Source organism: Podarcis bocagei (assembly GCF_964188305.1).
Source record: "Podarcis bocagei genome assembly, chromosome: 8".
In the NCBI taxonomy this organism is placed as follows: Eukaryota; Metazoa; Chordata; class Lepidosauria; order Squamata; family Lacertidae; genus Podarcis; species Podarcis bocagei.
In genome coordinates this window covers 51371593-51389487 of record NC_138133.1, presented here as the reverse complement: position 1 = coordinate 51389487, position 17895 = coordinate 51371593, and the positions used below count along the sequence as shown (strand labels likewise).

Genomic DNA, 17895 nt, shown 5'->3' with positions numbered 1-17895 from the left:
CCCCGGGACAGCAGAGAAGTCCTGCCCCGCTCGGGATGGCGGCGCAGAGCTGTCTGCCGTGCCGGGATCAGCGCGGGCTCTGCACGGCCATCGGGAGCCGGGGGCAAAGCCCGCCCCGCTCCAGATGGCCGCGCAAAGCTACCTGCAGTCCAGGGACTGCAGGCGGATCTGCGCCACCATCCCGAGCGGGGCGCTAAGTCCCGCCCCGCTCGGGATGGCGGCGCAGAGCTGTCTGCCCTGCCGGGACTGCAGGCACATCTGCGCCACCATCCCGAGCGGGGCGCTAAGTCCCGCCCCGCTCTGGATGCCGGCGCAGAGCTGTCTGCCATCCGGGGACTGCAGGCACATCTGCGCCGCCATCCCGAGCGGGGCGCTAAGTCCCGCCCCGCTCTGGATGCCGGCGCAGAGCTGTCTGCCGTCCGGGGACTGCAGGCACATCTGTGCCGCCATCCCGAGCGGGGCGCTAAGTCCCGCCCCGCTCGGGATGGCGGTGCAGAGCTGTCTGCCGTCCCGGTTTCAGCGCAGCTCTGCGCGGCCATCGGGAGCCGGGGGCGAAGCCCGCCCCGCTCCAGATGGCCGCGCAAAGCTGCCTGCAGTCCGGGGACTGCAGGCAGATCTGCGCCACCATCCCGAGCGGGGCGCTAAGTCCCGCCCCGCTCGGGATGGCGGCGCAGAGCTGTCTGCCCTGCCGGGACTGCAGGCACATCTGCGCCGCCATCCCAAGCGGGGCGCTAAGTCCCGCCCCACTCTGGATGCCAGCGCAGAGCTGTCTGCCGTCCCGGGACTGCAGGCAGATGTGTGCCGCCATCCCGAGCGGGGCGCTAAGTCCCGCCCCGCTCTGGATGCCGGCGCAGAGCTGTCTGCCGTCCCGGGACTGCCATCCCGAGCGGGGCAGGAGCCTCCATAGGCGCGCGTCACCTCTCCAGCTGGGAGAGGGCGCGCGGGGCTAAAGCAGCCCCCTGCGACCCTCTCCCGGTCGCAGGGGGCTGCTTTAGCCCCGCGCGCGCTCTCCCAGCTGGAGAGGTGACGCGCGCCTATGGAGGCTCCTGCCATAGGCGCGTGTCACCTCTCCAGCCGGGGGAGGGTCGCAGGGGGCTGCTTTAGCCTCCCGCGCGCTCTCCCAGCTGGAGAGGTGACGCGCGCCTATGGAGGCTCCTGCCATAGGCGCACGTCACCTCTCCAGCCGGGAGAGGGTCGCAGGGGGCTGCTTCTCTGCTCCCGCCCGCCAGCATTTTAAAATCGCCCCGGGACAGCAGGGGCTTTTAAAATGCTGGAGGTCGGCAGCAAAGCCCTCCTGTCCCCGGAGCTTGCGGGGCGGGAGGTGGGAAGAAGGGCTTTTCTTCCCACCACCAGCCTTCAGAACAGCTTTCTGAAGGCTGGGGGTGGGAAGAAAAGCCCTTGGTTCCCCCCCCCCCAGCCTTCAGAAGAGGTCGGGGGACAGACTGTCCCCGGACCTGGTCTGAAGGCGGTTTCCCTAGGAACGCATTAATTGATTTTCAATGCATTCCTATGGGAAACCGTGCATCGCAAGACGAAAAACTCGCAAGAAGAAAAAACTTGCGGAACGAATTAATTTCGTCTTGCGAGGCACCACTGTATGAGAAATCTCTCTACTTTTTTCCTTATCAACTAATTCTTCATTACTCATCCAATGAAATGTGCAGTACAGGGGTTGAGGAAATAAATTCTTATCACAGAATTCCTTTATGGTGAACCAAGCCCATTCTCTGTTTCAGGAAGGGATAGTAGACCCTGTGGACAGTGCTCTGAGAGACTTCTGTGGTCAGTGTGTCCGAGAATTTTTGAAATGGTCTATTAAGCAGAGTACACCGCAGCAGCAGGAGAGAAGTCCAGTAAATACCAAGTCGCTCTTCAAGAGACTATACAGTCTTGCTCTCCATCCCAATGCTTTCAAGCGGTTGGGAAGTTCTCTTGCTTTTAACAACATCTACAGAGAATTTAGGTAAGCAACAGAGTTTGTATTTTTGCTATGCTGCATGAAAATAATAAAGGGAATGTCCATACTTTGAGGAGAGAGAGAATGCAGTGTTTACTAAAGCTTCCACAGAGATCAAAACAGTATTTTTATACTCTGGCTGAAAAATGGTGTGATATTTCTGGCAACAGAAAAGGATGCTTTGTTGTCTAATGCTGAAAATATTAGTTTGCTTATCTAATTTTTTCATGTTTCATAGGGAAGAAAGTGCTTTGGTGGACCAGTTCGTTTTTGAAGCATTGGTTGTGTACCTGGAAAGTCTGGCCTTAACACATGGAGATGAGAAATCTTTAGGTATATGTTGAAAGCTTGTTTCAAAGTTTTTTTGATAGGCTTCATACTTGGTGCTTCAAATCTTGAAGAAATGCAGACCTATATATTTGGAGTTTTTAGTTAAAATGTTTAAGTTATGGAAACTGCTAAAATGTCTGCCTTGTAATAAAAATAAAGAAACATGCTTGGAAGGGCAAATTTGAAATGATACCCTTTAAAATGCTTCTCATGTTCCACATTTTATGTTAATTTACTTTTCCATTATTATGCACTTTTTAAAAAGTGTAAATTTGTGAAGTAAAGTGTATTTTTAGCATTGTCTACAGGGCCAGAAACAAACATGGCCTTTTATAAATTTTATTTTGGGCCAGTTACCATATCATATTTTCAAAAAATTTAAAACAGGCACAACTCAACAATGTTGTGATGCTGTTGATCACCTGAAGCGTATAATTAAGCATAAAGCATCAAGCCTCAACAAAGAAAATCAACGGCGGATACCTAGGTTAGTAATCTCTTTGGAGTTCTGAGAGGTATGTTTGTTGTGGGAAACAACACAACACATATAATGTAGATTTGAAATACTTCTTTTTCTTTCAAATTTATAAGCAGAGCAATGTTTTAAGTAACTGACTGCCTATACGGCCTCGGTCCAGTATACCTGAAGGAGCATTGTTCTGCCCAACCACTGATGTCCAGCGCTGAGGGCCTTCTGGCGGTTCCCTTGCTTCGAGAAGCCAAGTTACAGGGAACCAGGCAGAGGGCCTTCTTGGTAGTGGCACCTGCCCTGTGGAATGCCCTCCCACCAGATGTCAAAGGAAAAAACAACTAACAGACTTTTAGAAGACATCTGAAGGCAGCCCTGTTTAGGGAAGCTTTTAATGTTTAACAGACCACTGTATTTTAATATTTTGTTGGAAGCCACCCAGAGTGGCTGGGGAAACCCAGCCAGATGGGCTGGGTATAAATAATAAATTATTATTATTCGGCTAATAACTTCAGACTTCTTTTTTGTAACCACCTTATATAGGGGATTTCCACAGACATCCATATGCTTGGAGGATGTTGTCATGTGGCTTTTGATGCAGTGTGGACGACCCCAAACAGAATGCCGGCATAAAGTTATGGAGCTTTTCTTCGAATTAGTTCCCTTGCTGCCAGGTTTGTATGCTGCAGCATATGTGAGCAATATACTGCTGGTGTAAATATGGTGGCTGTGAGACAGTGAGTGACTTCTTGCTTTTGTGGTCTTTTGACTGTGTGCATAGTATCTTCACTTGTCCCTTTGTGAGAGCAACCAAACGAACCAGGAAGTCTTCCATTAACTATCATTGCCTGTTTTGTCCGAACTTAGAATCTATGGTCAACTCTTTTGGAAAAGCCGTGGTTTGAAGTTGGCTTTATATCCTGACTTGTTTCAGAGTTGTTAGCCATAGTTTCCTAGTTTGGACAAAAAGCAAAACAAAACTATGCTTGATGGAACCCTTCTTGGTTGGCTTGCTTGCTTGTTTGCATGCAGGAAGGAACAAAGGGGCTGCATGTGCAGTCATAAATCATAGCACACAGAATTGTAGAGTTGTAAGGGACTCCTAATGCTGCTTGTAGCTTGGCTTATAAACTGAAATAAAAACATCTGAATGCGGTCTGTGTGGTGAATCAGGAATTCTTCAGTTGAGCTGTAACCTTTGCCTTGAGCTCATCAAATGGTTTTAGGCAAGTCAGTGTTCTTTTTAGCTTGAGTCCCCCATATGAATCCACATGAAGTCTTCATTCACTGGTGAAAAGTTGGATCTGAAATAAGGTATGTGGGTACCTTGTTAACATTATGGGATTTAAATAGCTCAGGATTGTAGCCTAAGAATTTGCGAAGGTCTTTTTTCTTTCTTTTGCTAGATAAAAGTACTGTGAAATTATCTTTCAATTTTCTTCAGAATTATGATACATAAATGATACAGAATATCAGGAATATCTAAAACATGGCTAAAATAAGATCTATAACACTATACCTTAAAATGTAGGAGTGAGTTTAAAGGTGAATAACATAACCAAATTAAAAATTGTAATGTATGAGAACAGCAGCTGGACAGGATGGTTTTAATGGGAAAAATTTCTTTCATGCTTTTGCGGCCAGAAAAGAGAGATCTAGCCACAGTTTCCATTAATAATTTGTTCAACTCTGCCAAGACATAGGCTATGTACCATTCAAAGGTCCTACTTCTGTTTCTTCATCAGATAACAAGTCCCCATCTTCTTGGTTGGGTGATGTCCTTCAGAAACAAGGAATCTCTTTCCTCATTAAAAAAATTGAAGGAGGTGGTTGTGAGGGTGAAAATATATCCGGGATACTGGCCCACCCAACTCTTCATGATTTGCAAGAGACCTTTAGTTTGCGCGCTGTTGTGCAATGGATGGATATGCTTTTGGCTTCTTTGGACTGTTACAATACTTTTATCGAGCAGGGAATGATCAAACCAAATGAGATGCTGGGTAAGTAAACTACAGAAGCAGCTTTTTTGATTAGTTGTCTTTCATAATCCATTAGAGCAAAGTGCATAATAGTGGGATACCCACTGTTCCACACATTGGGCAGGCATGTCTTCATGTTCAGATGTTCCCTTGTTTTATCCCAGTGCCCCGTTTCTCCTTTACAATGTTTGTCTTACTCTCCCACAGAAAGTTCGAAGTACTCTTCTATAGCAGCCTTTGTCATCTGGAGTTGTCTTACCTCCACAAGCTCTTACAGTCATCTTTGCTGTTAAGCACTGTAGGCCACATTACGTGAAATAACATTCAGCTGATTTTTTTTATTACTCTTTTGCTATTTTAGTATTATCAAAATATGTATCTAAAATATAATGTTAGTGGTGTGATAGAAGGGAAGGGAAATTGAGTGAAGCATAGTTCTAGACCATTGGGGGCAAAAAGTATGTTGGTTTTGCTATTTATTCCCTTCACATAATTCTTATGTCTAACAAAATAAGGTTGTATTTTATATTCTGAGGAAACTATTTCTATGCTAGTGCATTTTTCCCTCCAAGCTACAAATATAGGGTCTTCATTCCTGACATCGTTGGGCTTCTTCCTGGAAAAAATGGCCTTGCATGATGTGTCTGGTGCAGAACAGTGTTTTAGCACTGGGTCCAAAGGCAACATGTTCAGTCCACAAGAAAGAGAAGAGTACAATTACAGCAAATGTACCATTGTAGTTCGAATTATGATTTTTGTAAGCATGGTTTTGGAGACCCACCAGCAGGAATTCTGGAAGGTAAGCTTGTGTTTGTTGCCCAAGGTCTAAACAAAAGTGCTGTTAGTTACCTGTGCTCAATAATATGTGTTTTTTGAACAGTCCCTGCTCCCCATGCATCATCTACTATATAGTTTGGAATGTGATTTGTCTGTCTGTTTGTCTTTTCGTTTCTTCTTTATATGTTGAGATGCCTCTTGAGAATTCAAACTTGGCATGAGGGTTTCCCAAGTGGGGGCAGTGCCTCTCCATTGGTGTTTGGATGTTGGCCATTGTTTGGAATCAAGATTGTGTGCTAAAACATGGCTTTGGTGCAACTTCAATCTTTTTTGTCTAGGTTTGGCAACCTCTTGAAATACCATCGCCAAACTCAGCATGATGGTTTCTGAGGGTGGGGGTAGTCTTTTGCAATGTTGGGATGCCAGGAGCTATTTTGATTCAAGATGGTGGACTGAAACTTGATTTTGGCATGTTGTTGTTATTGGCAGCTCCCTGTCCTGAGAGACAATGGAGTGTGCCTCTGAGGGTGAAGCCAAACCACTGTGTTAGCAGCACCGAAGTGACCTCCCCAGGGCTTAAGCACTGCCAACTTGGCACAAGTGTTCCAGAAGTGGGGGAAGCAGTCTTTTTTGAGGTTTGGATTCCGGGCACCATTTTGAATCAAGATGGCAGACCAAAATGTGACTTTGTCATGACTTTACCTGATTTTTGGTGTGATGGGTGAAAACTCACAAATTATACTGTCCGTTTAAAAATCACAATATTTTTGGGTTTCTAAAAATTCCCCGGCAGCGCTGGATGCTTCCCATAAGTGGCAAATTATTTGCTAAATGGAACAAAGCTGTTTGTTACACTGAGGAGTTCAAAATAAGAAAATCCAGTAATTACTTGCATAAGCCATTTGCTGCAACCTAAAAAAACTCTTTGGATCCCAGATTGCCTTTGCACATTGTAAAACATGTCCTCTGACCCTACTGATGAATGAGCTGCGGATCCTGTTACATGGGGTTAATTACCAGGCAAGGTAAGTGGATTACATTAAGACAGCAAAACCAAGAAGTAAGGTGTGAGGATCAAAGGGACTATTTTGCTTCTGCTGAGAGGTGCAGGCAGATAAAATCTTGAATGATGAAACCTTGAATGTAAGTGAAAATGGTTGGATTATGAAATTAAAACTTTTTGTCTCATTTTTATCTTGTAATTCCCAGCTGCTTGAGAGACAGTTGCTTAATGAGAATCTGATAGAGCTTGTTGTGAGGACCGTCTGTGACCCCAGAAGCATAGGGTTTAATACAGCTGATGTACAAGTTATGGAAAAGCTTCCAGATGTTTGCGTCAGGCTTATAAAAGCTTTGATGAGATCTCCTTATAGAGAACCTTTGGAGATCAGCATAAAGAAAATAATAACATCAAAAAGGTAGGATGTCTCTGAACATAAGGATCTAATAAATGCATAAAACAAAACAAATGACTTATTGCTCGAGCCACATGCTTAGTATCAGTTCTCTTTTGTTTTGCCAGCATTGAGGAACTTTGCAGTGTTGAGCTGTACAATCCAGACGCACGGTTGGATCACGTTAGGATTGGTTCCATCCTGTCTGCATGCAAACAGCTTCATAACGCCGGCCTTCTTCATTGTACTTTGCAGCATGAGGTAAAAACACAGCTTGTCATTTGTATTGGCATCAGCACTTTGTAAAGCAAAAAATATTTATTTATTGGAAGTAGTATAACGTAAGTTCACTAGAGTAGTTTTGCAGTAACTACACTGCCAACCTATTATAGCATAACAAAAATTCAATATAAGGTGCTGTACGTTATGCAGTTACCAGTAACCATGCTTCTTGACTGGAGGATAAACGGAGTGCATTTCCTTTGCAAAAAATGGAGCAAATGCTTCCTCTCTTCTGCCTCCTTAAGAAGATTGCTATCACATGTTTGAATTTGTGCACTGTTGGGTGAATCTAATTTTGTTCACATTGAGGTTCTCGTAATGACAGCTGCTCATGAGATATTGCTGTTCTGGTGGCATTAAAACCATGGTGTTCCGATTCTTGGTTATTTGGGGGGCAGGGCATGCTTGCAGGAGGAAGGCATAACGTTTCCTTCATTCCTGATGATTGTTTAACTCCAGAAGAATCTCTTAAGAAGAGTTTGCAAGTGGCAAGAGAAGAAAAGGCACATCGTAACTTCAGCTTAAAAACTTTTATTGTCGTCCCCCCCAGTGATTCTGAACTTTTTTTTTCTACTGCATTTTTTGTTCTTTTCCTCCTCCCTAAGGTTTCAGCTCTGCATTGTGAGACTGGCTCTAAACTCATGTTAGTTGTATACAAAGGTATTGCACCAGGAGTCGAAAGGCAGTCCCTACCCTTGTTGGACATCAACAGTAAACGATTAGCTGAGAGTCTGCTGCATCTGGCTTTTGCTTTCGGTGTACAGGTAGGAGCCAGGCCTTGTTGATGCCATGCATTTATTTTCTGATGTTCATGTCCCTGATATTTCAGATTATCCGATTTTCTGATTGCTGCTACCTGTGATTTTAGTTAGTCACCCAAGTTGTTACCAGTATCACAGAGGAGAAAAATTTAAATGGCGTCCTCTGTCATGAATAAGTTTAATCATGTCCTTCATTCATATCTTTCTACATAGGTGTGTGTGTAGATATAGATTTCACTTAAACTCTGTGATGAGCACATTCTGTCTCTCTAAGTGGAGGAGAACGCTCTTGGACCCTGGCTTTTGCACAAGGCAACCAGGATCCTGTACAGTGGTACCTTGGGTTAAGAACTTAATTCGTTCTGGAGGTCCATTCCTAACCTGAAACTGTTCTTAACCTGAGGTACCACTTTAGCTAATGGGGCCTTCTGCTGCCGCCGCCACACAATTTCTGTTCTCATCCTGAAGTAAATTTCTTAACCCGAGGTACTATTTCTGGGTTAGTGGAGTCTGTAACCTGAAGCATCTGTAACTTGAGGTACCGCTGTACACACAAAATCTCTCCCCTCTCATCCTTTCCACTAAGGGAACATTGATGTCGGAACAGCTCTGCACCTGAACAGCAATGCTCAGGAGACCTTTCCTTCTTTCTTTCTCTCTCCCTCCACCATATTGTTCATTTAAGAAAGAGAAATAAATCAAGATACCAACAGTAGCAAAAGAGAAAGCAGGACCTAGACCATGGTCCTCCAGAGTGATTGGCTGGTAGCTAGAGCCCAGAATCACCTTATACTAGCAGATACTGATGCTGCTCTGGCACAACTCTTGAGCAGAACATTCCAAGCAGGTTGATTCTTCTACATGGGTCCTGCTGTTTCATATGCATCATATGCTGAACATACAGCTCTTGACCCTAGCTTTTGACACCTCAGATACAGTCAGAAGCATAGGCTGGGTCCAAAGATGTATTTTTTTTAATATTGCATTTTAAATTGATGACACCCACCCTTGGGCCTTATGACGAAGGGTAGGTAATAGATTGAATGGTGGTTTTTAATAACAATCCCAATTTATTTTACTAATTGATCTATTTAATTAATTTATTACATAAATTTATTGACAGTTAATCCCAATAATTAATCTCTCTGAGACAGACAAAAGCAGGATGCTGTTGCTCAGCATAAATATTCATTTTTCTCAATGGATGGAGGATATCCTGATTCACCCAAGGTTATTTTTTTAAGGTTGTTAATTCCTAGACCCATAGTTACCTCAGGACCCGAGAAGGCACTGTAGTTGAAGAAAGCTCATCATATTAATTCCTCTTTTTCTCTTCTCTGGCTTGGTGTCCAGGATGCTCATTGTTTACTAGATTTTTGTTCTAATGTTGGAGTTTTTTGGAATAGCTCCTCAGACTGGGTGGGGCTCCTCCACCCAAACAGGATTCTTAGCCCTTCATCCGTTTGTGTGGAACTGAGGATGCTCCAAAGTTGTAAAGATGGGGAAAGGTATACATTTTTTGACTGAAAAGTTTGCTAATGATGTTAAGATATACAAATGTAACACTTTTATATTCATTTCCCTATAGTGCATAGAGCTGGTGAGTCTCCTGCTGAACACATTAATGTTATCTGTGCCATTATCTGGAACATCTCAAAGAAACCTTATCAGTTTTTCTCATGGAGAGTATTTCTACAGCTTGTTTGGGGAAGCCATTAATGAAGAGTTGCTGGAAAATATGGATATAGCAGTACTTCAGCTTATGAAATCAGCTCAAGACAGCCCCAAAATGGTAATGTACTTCTACTTTCAGCTGGCAAACTTATTCTCTCACACATTTTACTCCTGAGCAACTGAAATAAAAGAGAGAGAGAGAGCAGTAACTCTACCTTCTTGTTGCAGCAAGGAATATTCTGTTTCCTGTTTTAATTCAGTAAACATAATCCCTGTGAATGTTTGTATACGGCTGCCCCAGCGCTTCCAAAGTCTGTGCCTAGCAACAAAATGGGAAAGATGTAATTTTTCTCTCTCCTACTGTACTACAAAGAGTGATTGTAAGGATTTCCCCCTGGTACTGACATCTTGAGACCATTTAACTTACACATTCTTATTTCAGGTTTTGTGCAAAGTCTGAAATAATGAATTACACTTTGCTATGTTGCAAATTTAATCAGCTTAAATGTCTGAGAAAAATTTAATGCATTGTAAGCATTGGTAATCTATGTGGAATCTAAGGATTTTTGACATTGCATTTTCATTTTCTCAGATGCTTAATTTCAGCCATTCTTTGTGGAAGGCCATCTTTGGCAGAAATGGCCATAGAAAAGCTTAGGACCACTGTAATGATTCATTTGGCTGCTAATCTTGAAAACATTATGCTTTAGTCTGGGTGTTGAATTACATCAATATTTCATGGTACCCATACTCTGCTTTCAGGTTGGTACTGTTTTGAATGGTATGTTGGACCAGAGCTTTAGAGACCGTGCTGTTCGCAAGCAACAAGGAGTGAAACTGGTGGTGGCTATTTTGAAAAACTGGAGACAGCTTGACCACTGGTGGACCAAAGATTCTGCTCCTGAAAGCAAAATGGCTGTCCTAACCCTGCTAGCTAAAGTTCTGCAGGTAAAGCTACAACTGTAATAGCTGAGTTCAGGACATGTGAGGGAGCCCAAGGCCCACTCTGGTTAGTTTTAGAGAGTCGGTGATATCACAACAGATCCCAGGTGTGAAACATTTAAGAAAAATCTAGATGATATTCTTCTTCTAATTTTGAAATGTTTATTCTTGAGGTTTAACATTATTTTATTGGCACTGTATTTTGGAAAGTGTGCAAAATATGAGCATGGAGATATTTGGGGGCTTTTGTTCAGAGAACTGTCTCCAGTACAGAAGTGATCCCAAGGTCTGGTTATGTGGTGCAGCTAACACCCAGATCCAGTCCTTAGGTGCTATATAGATCTGCGACCTCTTTCTCTGCTGTGCAGTGCAGCAGTGAAAGGCCTATGCATATCCTAATTCAGTGGCCTAGGACATTTGAAGCATGCAACTCAACCTTGGCTGTTGCTTAGGGAAACACTGGAGGTATCCTGGGTATTTGGAGGAAACTGAAGATGTGCAATAAGGCCAGCTGCACTGGGGTGTTCTGCACCCCGCAGTTGTTTTCAGGGTGCTGAATTAAGATGACCAGAGCATTCTGGTCTATCTACACCTCTTTCAGCATTCCTATTGCACCCTAGTACAGTGGTACCTCGCAAGACGAACGCCTCGCAAGACGGAAAACCCGCTAGACGAAAGGGTTTTCCGTTTTGGAGGCGCTTCGCAAGACGAATTTTCCTATGGGCTTGCTTTGCAAGACGACAGCCCATAGGAAAATATCCGGGACAGCGGGGAAGCGCAGCGCGTCTTCCCCACTGTCCTCGGACCTCCTCCGAAGCCGGGCGGTGGGGCGGGAACGCCTCCTCCCGCCGCCGCCGGGCTTCGGAACGATGCTCCGAAGCCGGGCGGCGGGGAGGGAACACCTGCCCCCGCCGTCGGGCTTCGGAGCATCGTTCCAAAGCTGGGCGGCGGGGAGGGAACACCTTCTGAAGGCGGGCGGGGGGCGAAAGTCTTTGTTCCCCCCTGCCTGCCTTCCCGGGAGAGCGGAGAAACACAGCGCGTTTCTCCGCTGTCCCGGAGGGCTTTTGAAGGCAGGCGGGGGGGAGCAAAGACTTTCGCCCCCCGCCCGCCTTCAGAAGAGGTCCTGGACCTCTTCTGAAGGCGGGCGGGGGGCGAAAGTCTTTGCTCCCCCCTGCCTGCCTGTCCCGGAGGGCTTTTGAAGGCAGGCGGGGGGGAGCAAAGACTTTCGCCCCCCGCCCGCCTTCAGAAGAGGTCCAGGACCTCTTCTGAAGGCGGCGGGGGGCAAAAGTCTTTGTCCCCCCTGCCTGCCTTCCCAGGGGCTTTTAAATCGCCCCGGACAGTGGAGAAGTCCTCCGCTGTCCCGGGGTGATTTTAAAATGCCGCCCGCCAGCATTTTAAGATCGCCCGGACAGCGGAGAAGTCCTCCGCTGTCCCGGGGTTTTTTAAAATGCTGGGGGTGGGAAGAAAAGCCCTTGTCCCCCCCCCCAGCCTTCAGAAGAGGTCCGGGGACAGACTGTCCCCAGACCTGGTCTGAAGGCGGTTTCCCTAGGAACGCATTAATTGATTTTCAATGCATTCCTATGGGAAACCGTGCATCGCAAGACGAAAAACTCGCAAGACGAAGAGACTTGCGGAACGAATTAATTTCGTCTTGCGAGGCACCACTGTAATTATTACAGCACCCCTCCCTATATTATTCTGTTTTTACTATGTATATGCCTTTGGTGATTTTATGCTGTGAAGTGGTCTATACATGTTTTAACTACAACAGCTGTATTCCTTACCTGGATGTTGCATAGCTAATCAGATGCATTTCCTGGACTCTGTACAATAATGGTTGGATCAGGTCCTGGGCTAACTTGAAAACATGTCTGGTAACATTAGTCTTTCTGAATGATTGGACCTTGTTTTTTTCTGAGGGTGTGTGTTCTGATGTAGGGAAGAGTTTCTTCTGATTGCTCCTGTTCTTAATTTGCATCATTATAATTTTCTTTGTTTCTTTTTTTGCTGGATGCTATCCACCCAGAGAATCTTATTCCACAAAAGGTTTAGGATATAATAAATAAATAAATAAATAAATAAATAAATAAATAAATAAATATTCAATCCGAACTTCCTCGCATACACATGTGGTGTCAGTTAAAACATATTTCAACAACTTTTTTGACTGATGTAGTTGTATACATGAATTAATTCTAAGTGAAAATTTGGCTTTAAATTTCTTTCCTTTCTCCAGATTGACTCTTCTGTGTCATTCAATACACACCATGAGGCATTTTCTATAGTTTTTAATACATATACAAGTCTACTTACTGACCAGATGTTGGGTCTAAATCTCAAGGTAAGTTAATTTTTTTTACTATTTGCAAAGTTAGCAGAGAACTTTGTCCACACAATCATTCGTTCATTCATTCTTAAAGAAACTTGCAAGTACCCTCAGAGAGGTCTGCAAAAGCCTCAGCGAGTGTCGCTCCTCACCACATGAACAGTTTTGTTTTCAAGCCATTGTTTCCACACACTCTGTAGCCAGGATGGGCAGTGGGCACAGAGCAATGCAACAAACTTTGGAATAAGCCCAGGATACCATGTTTGGATCGAACAACAACACAACAGTTAATGTAAACCAGTTTTCACAGCTGAATTTGAACCATGGTTTTGGATTGTGGTTTGTCGGCCCCAAACAAGCCATAGTTAGTGAGCCTGAATAGGTTTGCATATACAATCAACCCAGAGCTAAGCTAAACAGACACAGTTTACCACTGCATTTTAACTAGACTAGGGGGATGCCTTGCTTCATACTGCAGACGACCCATTTCCATACCACACCCATTCCCCCTGTCCTCCCTACACAGCTTTAACTGTGTTTACTGCTTGCAATTACCCAAGATTCAAAATTAGAGCATTACAGTAATTTCATCTCCCTTGTTAACAGTGAAATATGGTTAGTGTTGGCTGTGATAGAATTCAGCATGCCTAACTTGTACTTGGCAGATATCCTCTCCTTCCTCAGAATTTTATTCGAAGAATAAAGATTTTTAGATGTGCCTGAACATATAATACAATTGATTCTAAGTTGCATGTGTATTTCAGAGTCAAGCTGTTATTATTCTTCCATTCTTTACTAATCTCGTTGGAGAAAGGCTTGATGACCTTAAGAATGCACTTGACCAACTTGTAGTCTTTAATTTCCCTTTGAGATCGGATGAGTTTCCTAAAGGAACCTTGAGATACAATAACTATGTGGATTGCACGAAAAAAGTAAGTGAAAAGATCTGTCATTTACTCATAGGCATTTTAGAATGGCTCTTACCTGTTCTGAGCCCTAAGTAATACACTTAAAAAAATGAAAAGCAAACAAAATTCAGCTTGTATCAAACAAAGTTGTTCCATTTTCACAAGAAATTCTGCTTGTGCAATGATTCAAAGTCCTTGTGCTAATGGGAAGATTTGGTTGGATCCAATCTTGTGAAACAAGTTGCAAGCAGAAATGCTGCATCTGTGTAGGCTAAAGTAAAAATGATTTCTATTATATGTTTTTTATAGAATATATATTATATTTTGTTTTCACTTTCAAATGTATCTTTAGTTCTAATCAGATTTTGCATATACTCTGTTTATCTCTTCTCGACCCCGCCTGCCCCTCGCCAAACTCTAGTTCCTAGATGCACTTGAATTATCCCAGAGTCCAATGTTGTTGCAGCTGATGACAGAAATTCTTTGCAGGGACCAGAGACATATAATGGAAGAATTATTTGAACTCAGCTTCAAAAGAATTGCCAGAAGGTAGTGCTTTGAAGTGGTAGTGTATCTCCCAGTTTTTACAAATCACACAGTTTAAAAGACAAGAGTTGGTAACTAGTTGAACTCAAGCATTGAAGTGAAGGATTATTGAGAATGCAGGGAAACTTGTTTAATTTCAGATTCCTTTAGTTGCAGCCATTTAAGCTTTTCTTGGTTGTCTATATTTCCTGTAGGCTGCTATGTGTGATTGGTGTGCAAAAATATTTTACTTACATGGCTTATATGCCCAAAGTTTTTATTTGAAAATATCCCTGCAGAGCCTGGTTTTTTTAATTTATTGTCATAGTTAAATCACTTCTTAAGATGCTTCTAGAAGAGATTTGGGATTGGATTTGAGTTTTAACTAGGAATGTGATTGAACATCATTCTAAATTTTTCACTATGTTTAGGGGCAGCTGGGACAAACAAGTAACGTTGCTGGACACCATTCACAAAATGTTCCAGAGTGAAGCCCTTCTCTCAAATGCAACTCGTCAAGCCTATGTGGATGGCTCTCTTCTCATCCTGTTGCTTCACTGCAGCTTGGATGCCCTGAAAGTTTTTTTAAGTAAGATTATCGTGGAGGCTATGGAGACGCTGAAATCTAGATTTACCAAGGTAAAGTTTAATCTGTGCCTTCTGAAACTGACATTTCAAATAACTGAATAACGGTACACTTATCTTCGAAGCTGCTTAAGCATTCTTGCTGAGTCATCACCTAGAATCTTTTTTTACTTTTTATATTTTTTCCAGTCAAATGAAACTGTTTTTGAAACACAACTCAGCAAGAAAATGAGCTATTACAAAATTCTGAAAGTGATGTATTCACGTCTTTCAAAAGAAGAAGTATATTCTAAAGACTCTAGAATTAACCAGGCTTTCAAGGGCTCCACATGTGCAGAAGGCAATGAACTTACGAAGGTGCTAATGAAGTAAGAATTTCTCACTTCTCCTTTAAACCAGTGTGCCACCATTTAGCTTGATTTCACATGATGCCCCAACTCAAGTTAGGCTGTAGGTCAGTCCCATCAGCTTAAGTTTTATCCAATTCACAAGTTCAAACATTTTGAAACTCCTGCCTGTTGACATCAGGCAGGCACTTCCACTGTACTCTTTTCGGCAACTGCTAAAAAATACCCATGTTTAGCGAAGTCTATGTGGACATACAGAAGCTGCCATGTGTTTTTTTGTGGTTTTAGCATATTGATTTTTATTTTTAAAACATGTTTTAAACATTCATTTTTACTGTTTTACAGACTGTATGATTTCCTGTAAAAGTGCTCTTTATCTGTTTTGATTCAAGGTCCTGCCATGATGCCTTTACAGAAAACATGTCTGGTGAAACTCAGCTATTGGAAAAGAGGAGACAGTATCATTGTGCTGCATATAATTGTGCCATTGCTGTTATTAGCTGTGTGTTCAGCGAAAGTAAATTTTACCAAGGCTTTCTTTTCACAGAAAAACCAGAAAAGGTGTGTATATAATGAAATGTCACCCAGGCTAGAGGTTAATAGTGGCTGGCTCTGAGATCCAATTCAGCTTTAGAAAGGTTATCAGCTGGCCCACCAATCAAGTAAGAGCCATACACTTATTGATGCTACTGTAGTCTCAAGTCAGTTCATTGAACATGGTACCTGTTCAAGGAAACTGGATAAATTAATAGCCCTCCCTATTTTATTGGAAGTACAGTGGTACCTCATGTTATATACTTAATCCGTTCCAGAGGTCTGTTCGTAACAGGAAACCTCTTGTAACATGAGGTGCGCTTTCTCTAATGGCGCCTCCCGCTGCTGCCACACCGCCAGAGCGTGACTTCTGCTCGCATCCCAGGGCAAAGGTCGCAGCAAGGAGCATCTACTTCCAGGTTAGTGGAGCACATAATCCACAGCATTCGTCAGGGGGATGGTACGTAACACAAGGTACCACTGTTAAAAAGAGATTGGTGGGTGATTGCTATGCAACATAACAGATCTACTGAGTAACTTGAGACAGTATATTTATAGAGGAGATTGGTGTCATCCCTGCAATACCTCCATCCAAATCATTTATAAAGATGTTGAACAACAACGGGCCCAGGACAGAACTCTTTACCATAGGTGCAGGAGATTCTCCTATCTAAGCTATGCTGCTGCTTGCAGTAGGCAGAAAGGACAGGTTGACTGTCTTCTGTCAGGGCTTGGAATACATTGTGTGGGCTTATTTCTCTTGGGAATGTCTGCTTTCAGTGGTGAGATTTGGGGAATTTAGATTTTAATAAGAGCAATTAATATATTGGATTTTTATTGAACTTTTCGTGATGGCAATTACTTCTAAATGTATTCTTGGAACATACAGCTAACTGGATAATTAACATTTTGTAAATTGCAGCATGATTGTTCATTTAAAATTTGCATGTCTTCTTTTTCTGCAGAATCTCTTTATTCTTGAAAACTTGTTGGATTTACAGCACCATTATTCATTTCCTATAGAGATTGAGGTAGGAAAAGGTTCCTTTTTAATTTTCACTGCTAATGTATTATTTCCCACAACAATAAATCAAATACAATGGAAGCAACATCAACAATAATACTGTGAAATAACATACTCTTTCAGTTTTGAGAAAGTAAAATGAAGTTACCTCCCTATTAAGAGAAGATCTTACTTCCTTAAGAGTTCTAGACCAAGTTAAGAGTTGTGGTTAAATCATAAAACGCAAGTACAGTGGAACCTTGGTTGTTGAACATAATCTGTTCTGGAAGAGCATTCGACTTCTGAAACATTCAGCAACTGAGGTGCAATTGCTAGTCAGCAAAATGCATTGAAAAAAATGGAGAAATGTGCCTCGGAAGCCGTTAAACTTCTGACGTACGTTTAAAAACGGAATCATTCACGTCCGGGTTGTCGGCTATCGAAAGCTGAAATGTTCAACTTCCGAAATGTTCAGTGACCGAGGTTCCACGGTATAAAGGTTGAATTATTTCTTTCATGGTGATCTTTGGTAGCCTTCATAGATTCTGTGCTTTGGCCAGATTTTATTCCAGATCCTGCTGTGTATCTTATTTTGCTAACCAAGCAGGTAGCTGTAGCAGTAAACTTGCCACACAGTCAGGGGCGTATGGAATGGGGTGCGGAGGGGGCTGGCTACTCCGGGTGCCACTCTGGAGGGGGTGTGACAAGATGCCCCCTGCCTCCCCCCAGCTGTAGAGCAGTCGAGGGTGTGCGCAGTCAGTGTAGGTGCTGCTTGCATGATGTCCGCATGGGCTGCCGCTCTCGTGCGTCATCCATACAGGCTGCCCCTCACACGGCGACCATACTTAGTACAGTATGCCGCACATGCGCAGTCTGTATGGTCGCCATGCAAGCGGCATCCCGTACAGATGATGCCTGTATGGATGGCGTGCAAGAGTGGCATCCCGTATGGTTGTTGCATGAGCGCAATCTGTACGGACGTTGCACATGCACCAGCCTGCCCCTTGGCGTCCCGCCCCGGGTGCCAGAGATGGTTCCTCCGCCACGGCACAAAGTCTCTGCTGTGATGGTTTCAGGTAGTGGGGGAGTTTTTCTGTAGGAA

The 17895-nt window shown here is 43.5% G+C and overlaps 1 protein-coding gene across 1 annotated transcript in view; it reads left to right on the top strand.

Annotated features, from left to right (window-relative positions):
• The window catches only part of PRKDC (protein kinase, DNA-activated, catalytic subunit), an 87172-nt gene that overhangs the window by 25966 nt on the left and 43311 nt on the right, over nucleotides 1-17895 (top strand). The window contains exons 27-44 of the mRNA XM_081205378.1: nucleotides 1737-1963; nucleotides 2196-2290; nucleotides 2675-2774; nucleotides 3300-3430; nucleotides 4502-4756; nucleotides 5308-5534; nucleotides 6722-6930; nucleotides 7035-7167; nucleotides 7794-7952; nucleotides 9538-9741; nucleotides 10386-10571; nucleotides 12802-12906; nucleotides 13656-13823; nucleotides 14221-14348; nucleotides 14756-14963; nucleotides 15099-15277; nucleotides 15649-15817; nucleotides 16756-16821. Of these exons, the coding sequence (XP_081061504.1) occupies nucleotides 1737-1963; nucleotides 2196-2290; nucleotides 2675-2774; nucleotides 3300-3430; nucleotides 4502-4756; nucleotides 5308-5534; nucleotides 6722-6930; nucleotides 7035-7167; nucleotides 7794-7952; nucleotides 9538-9741; nucleotides 10386-10571; nucleotides 12802-12906; nucleotides 13656-13823; nucleotides 14221-14348; nucleotides 14756-14963; nucleotides 15099-15277; nucleotides 15649-15817; nucleotides 16756-16821 (2949 nt within the window). The remainder of the gene's footprint in view (nucleotides 1-1736; nucleotides 1964-2195; nucleotides 2291-2674; nucleotides 2775-3299; nucleotides 3431-4501; nucleotides 4757-5307; nucleotides 5535-6721; nucleotides 6931-7034; nucleotides 7168-7793; nucleotides 7953-9537; nucleotides 9742-10385; nucleotides 10572-12801; nucleotides 12907-13655; nucleotides 13824-14220; nucleotides 14349-14755; nucleotides 14964-15098; nucleotides 15278-15648; nucleotides 15818-16755; nucleotides 16822-17895) is intronic.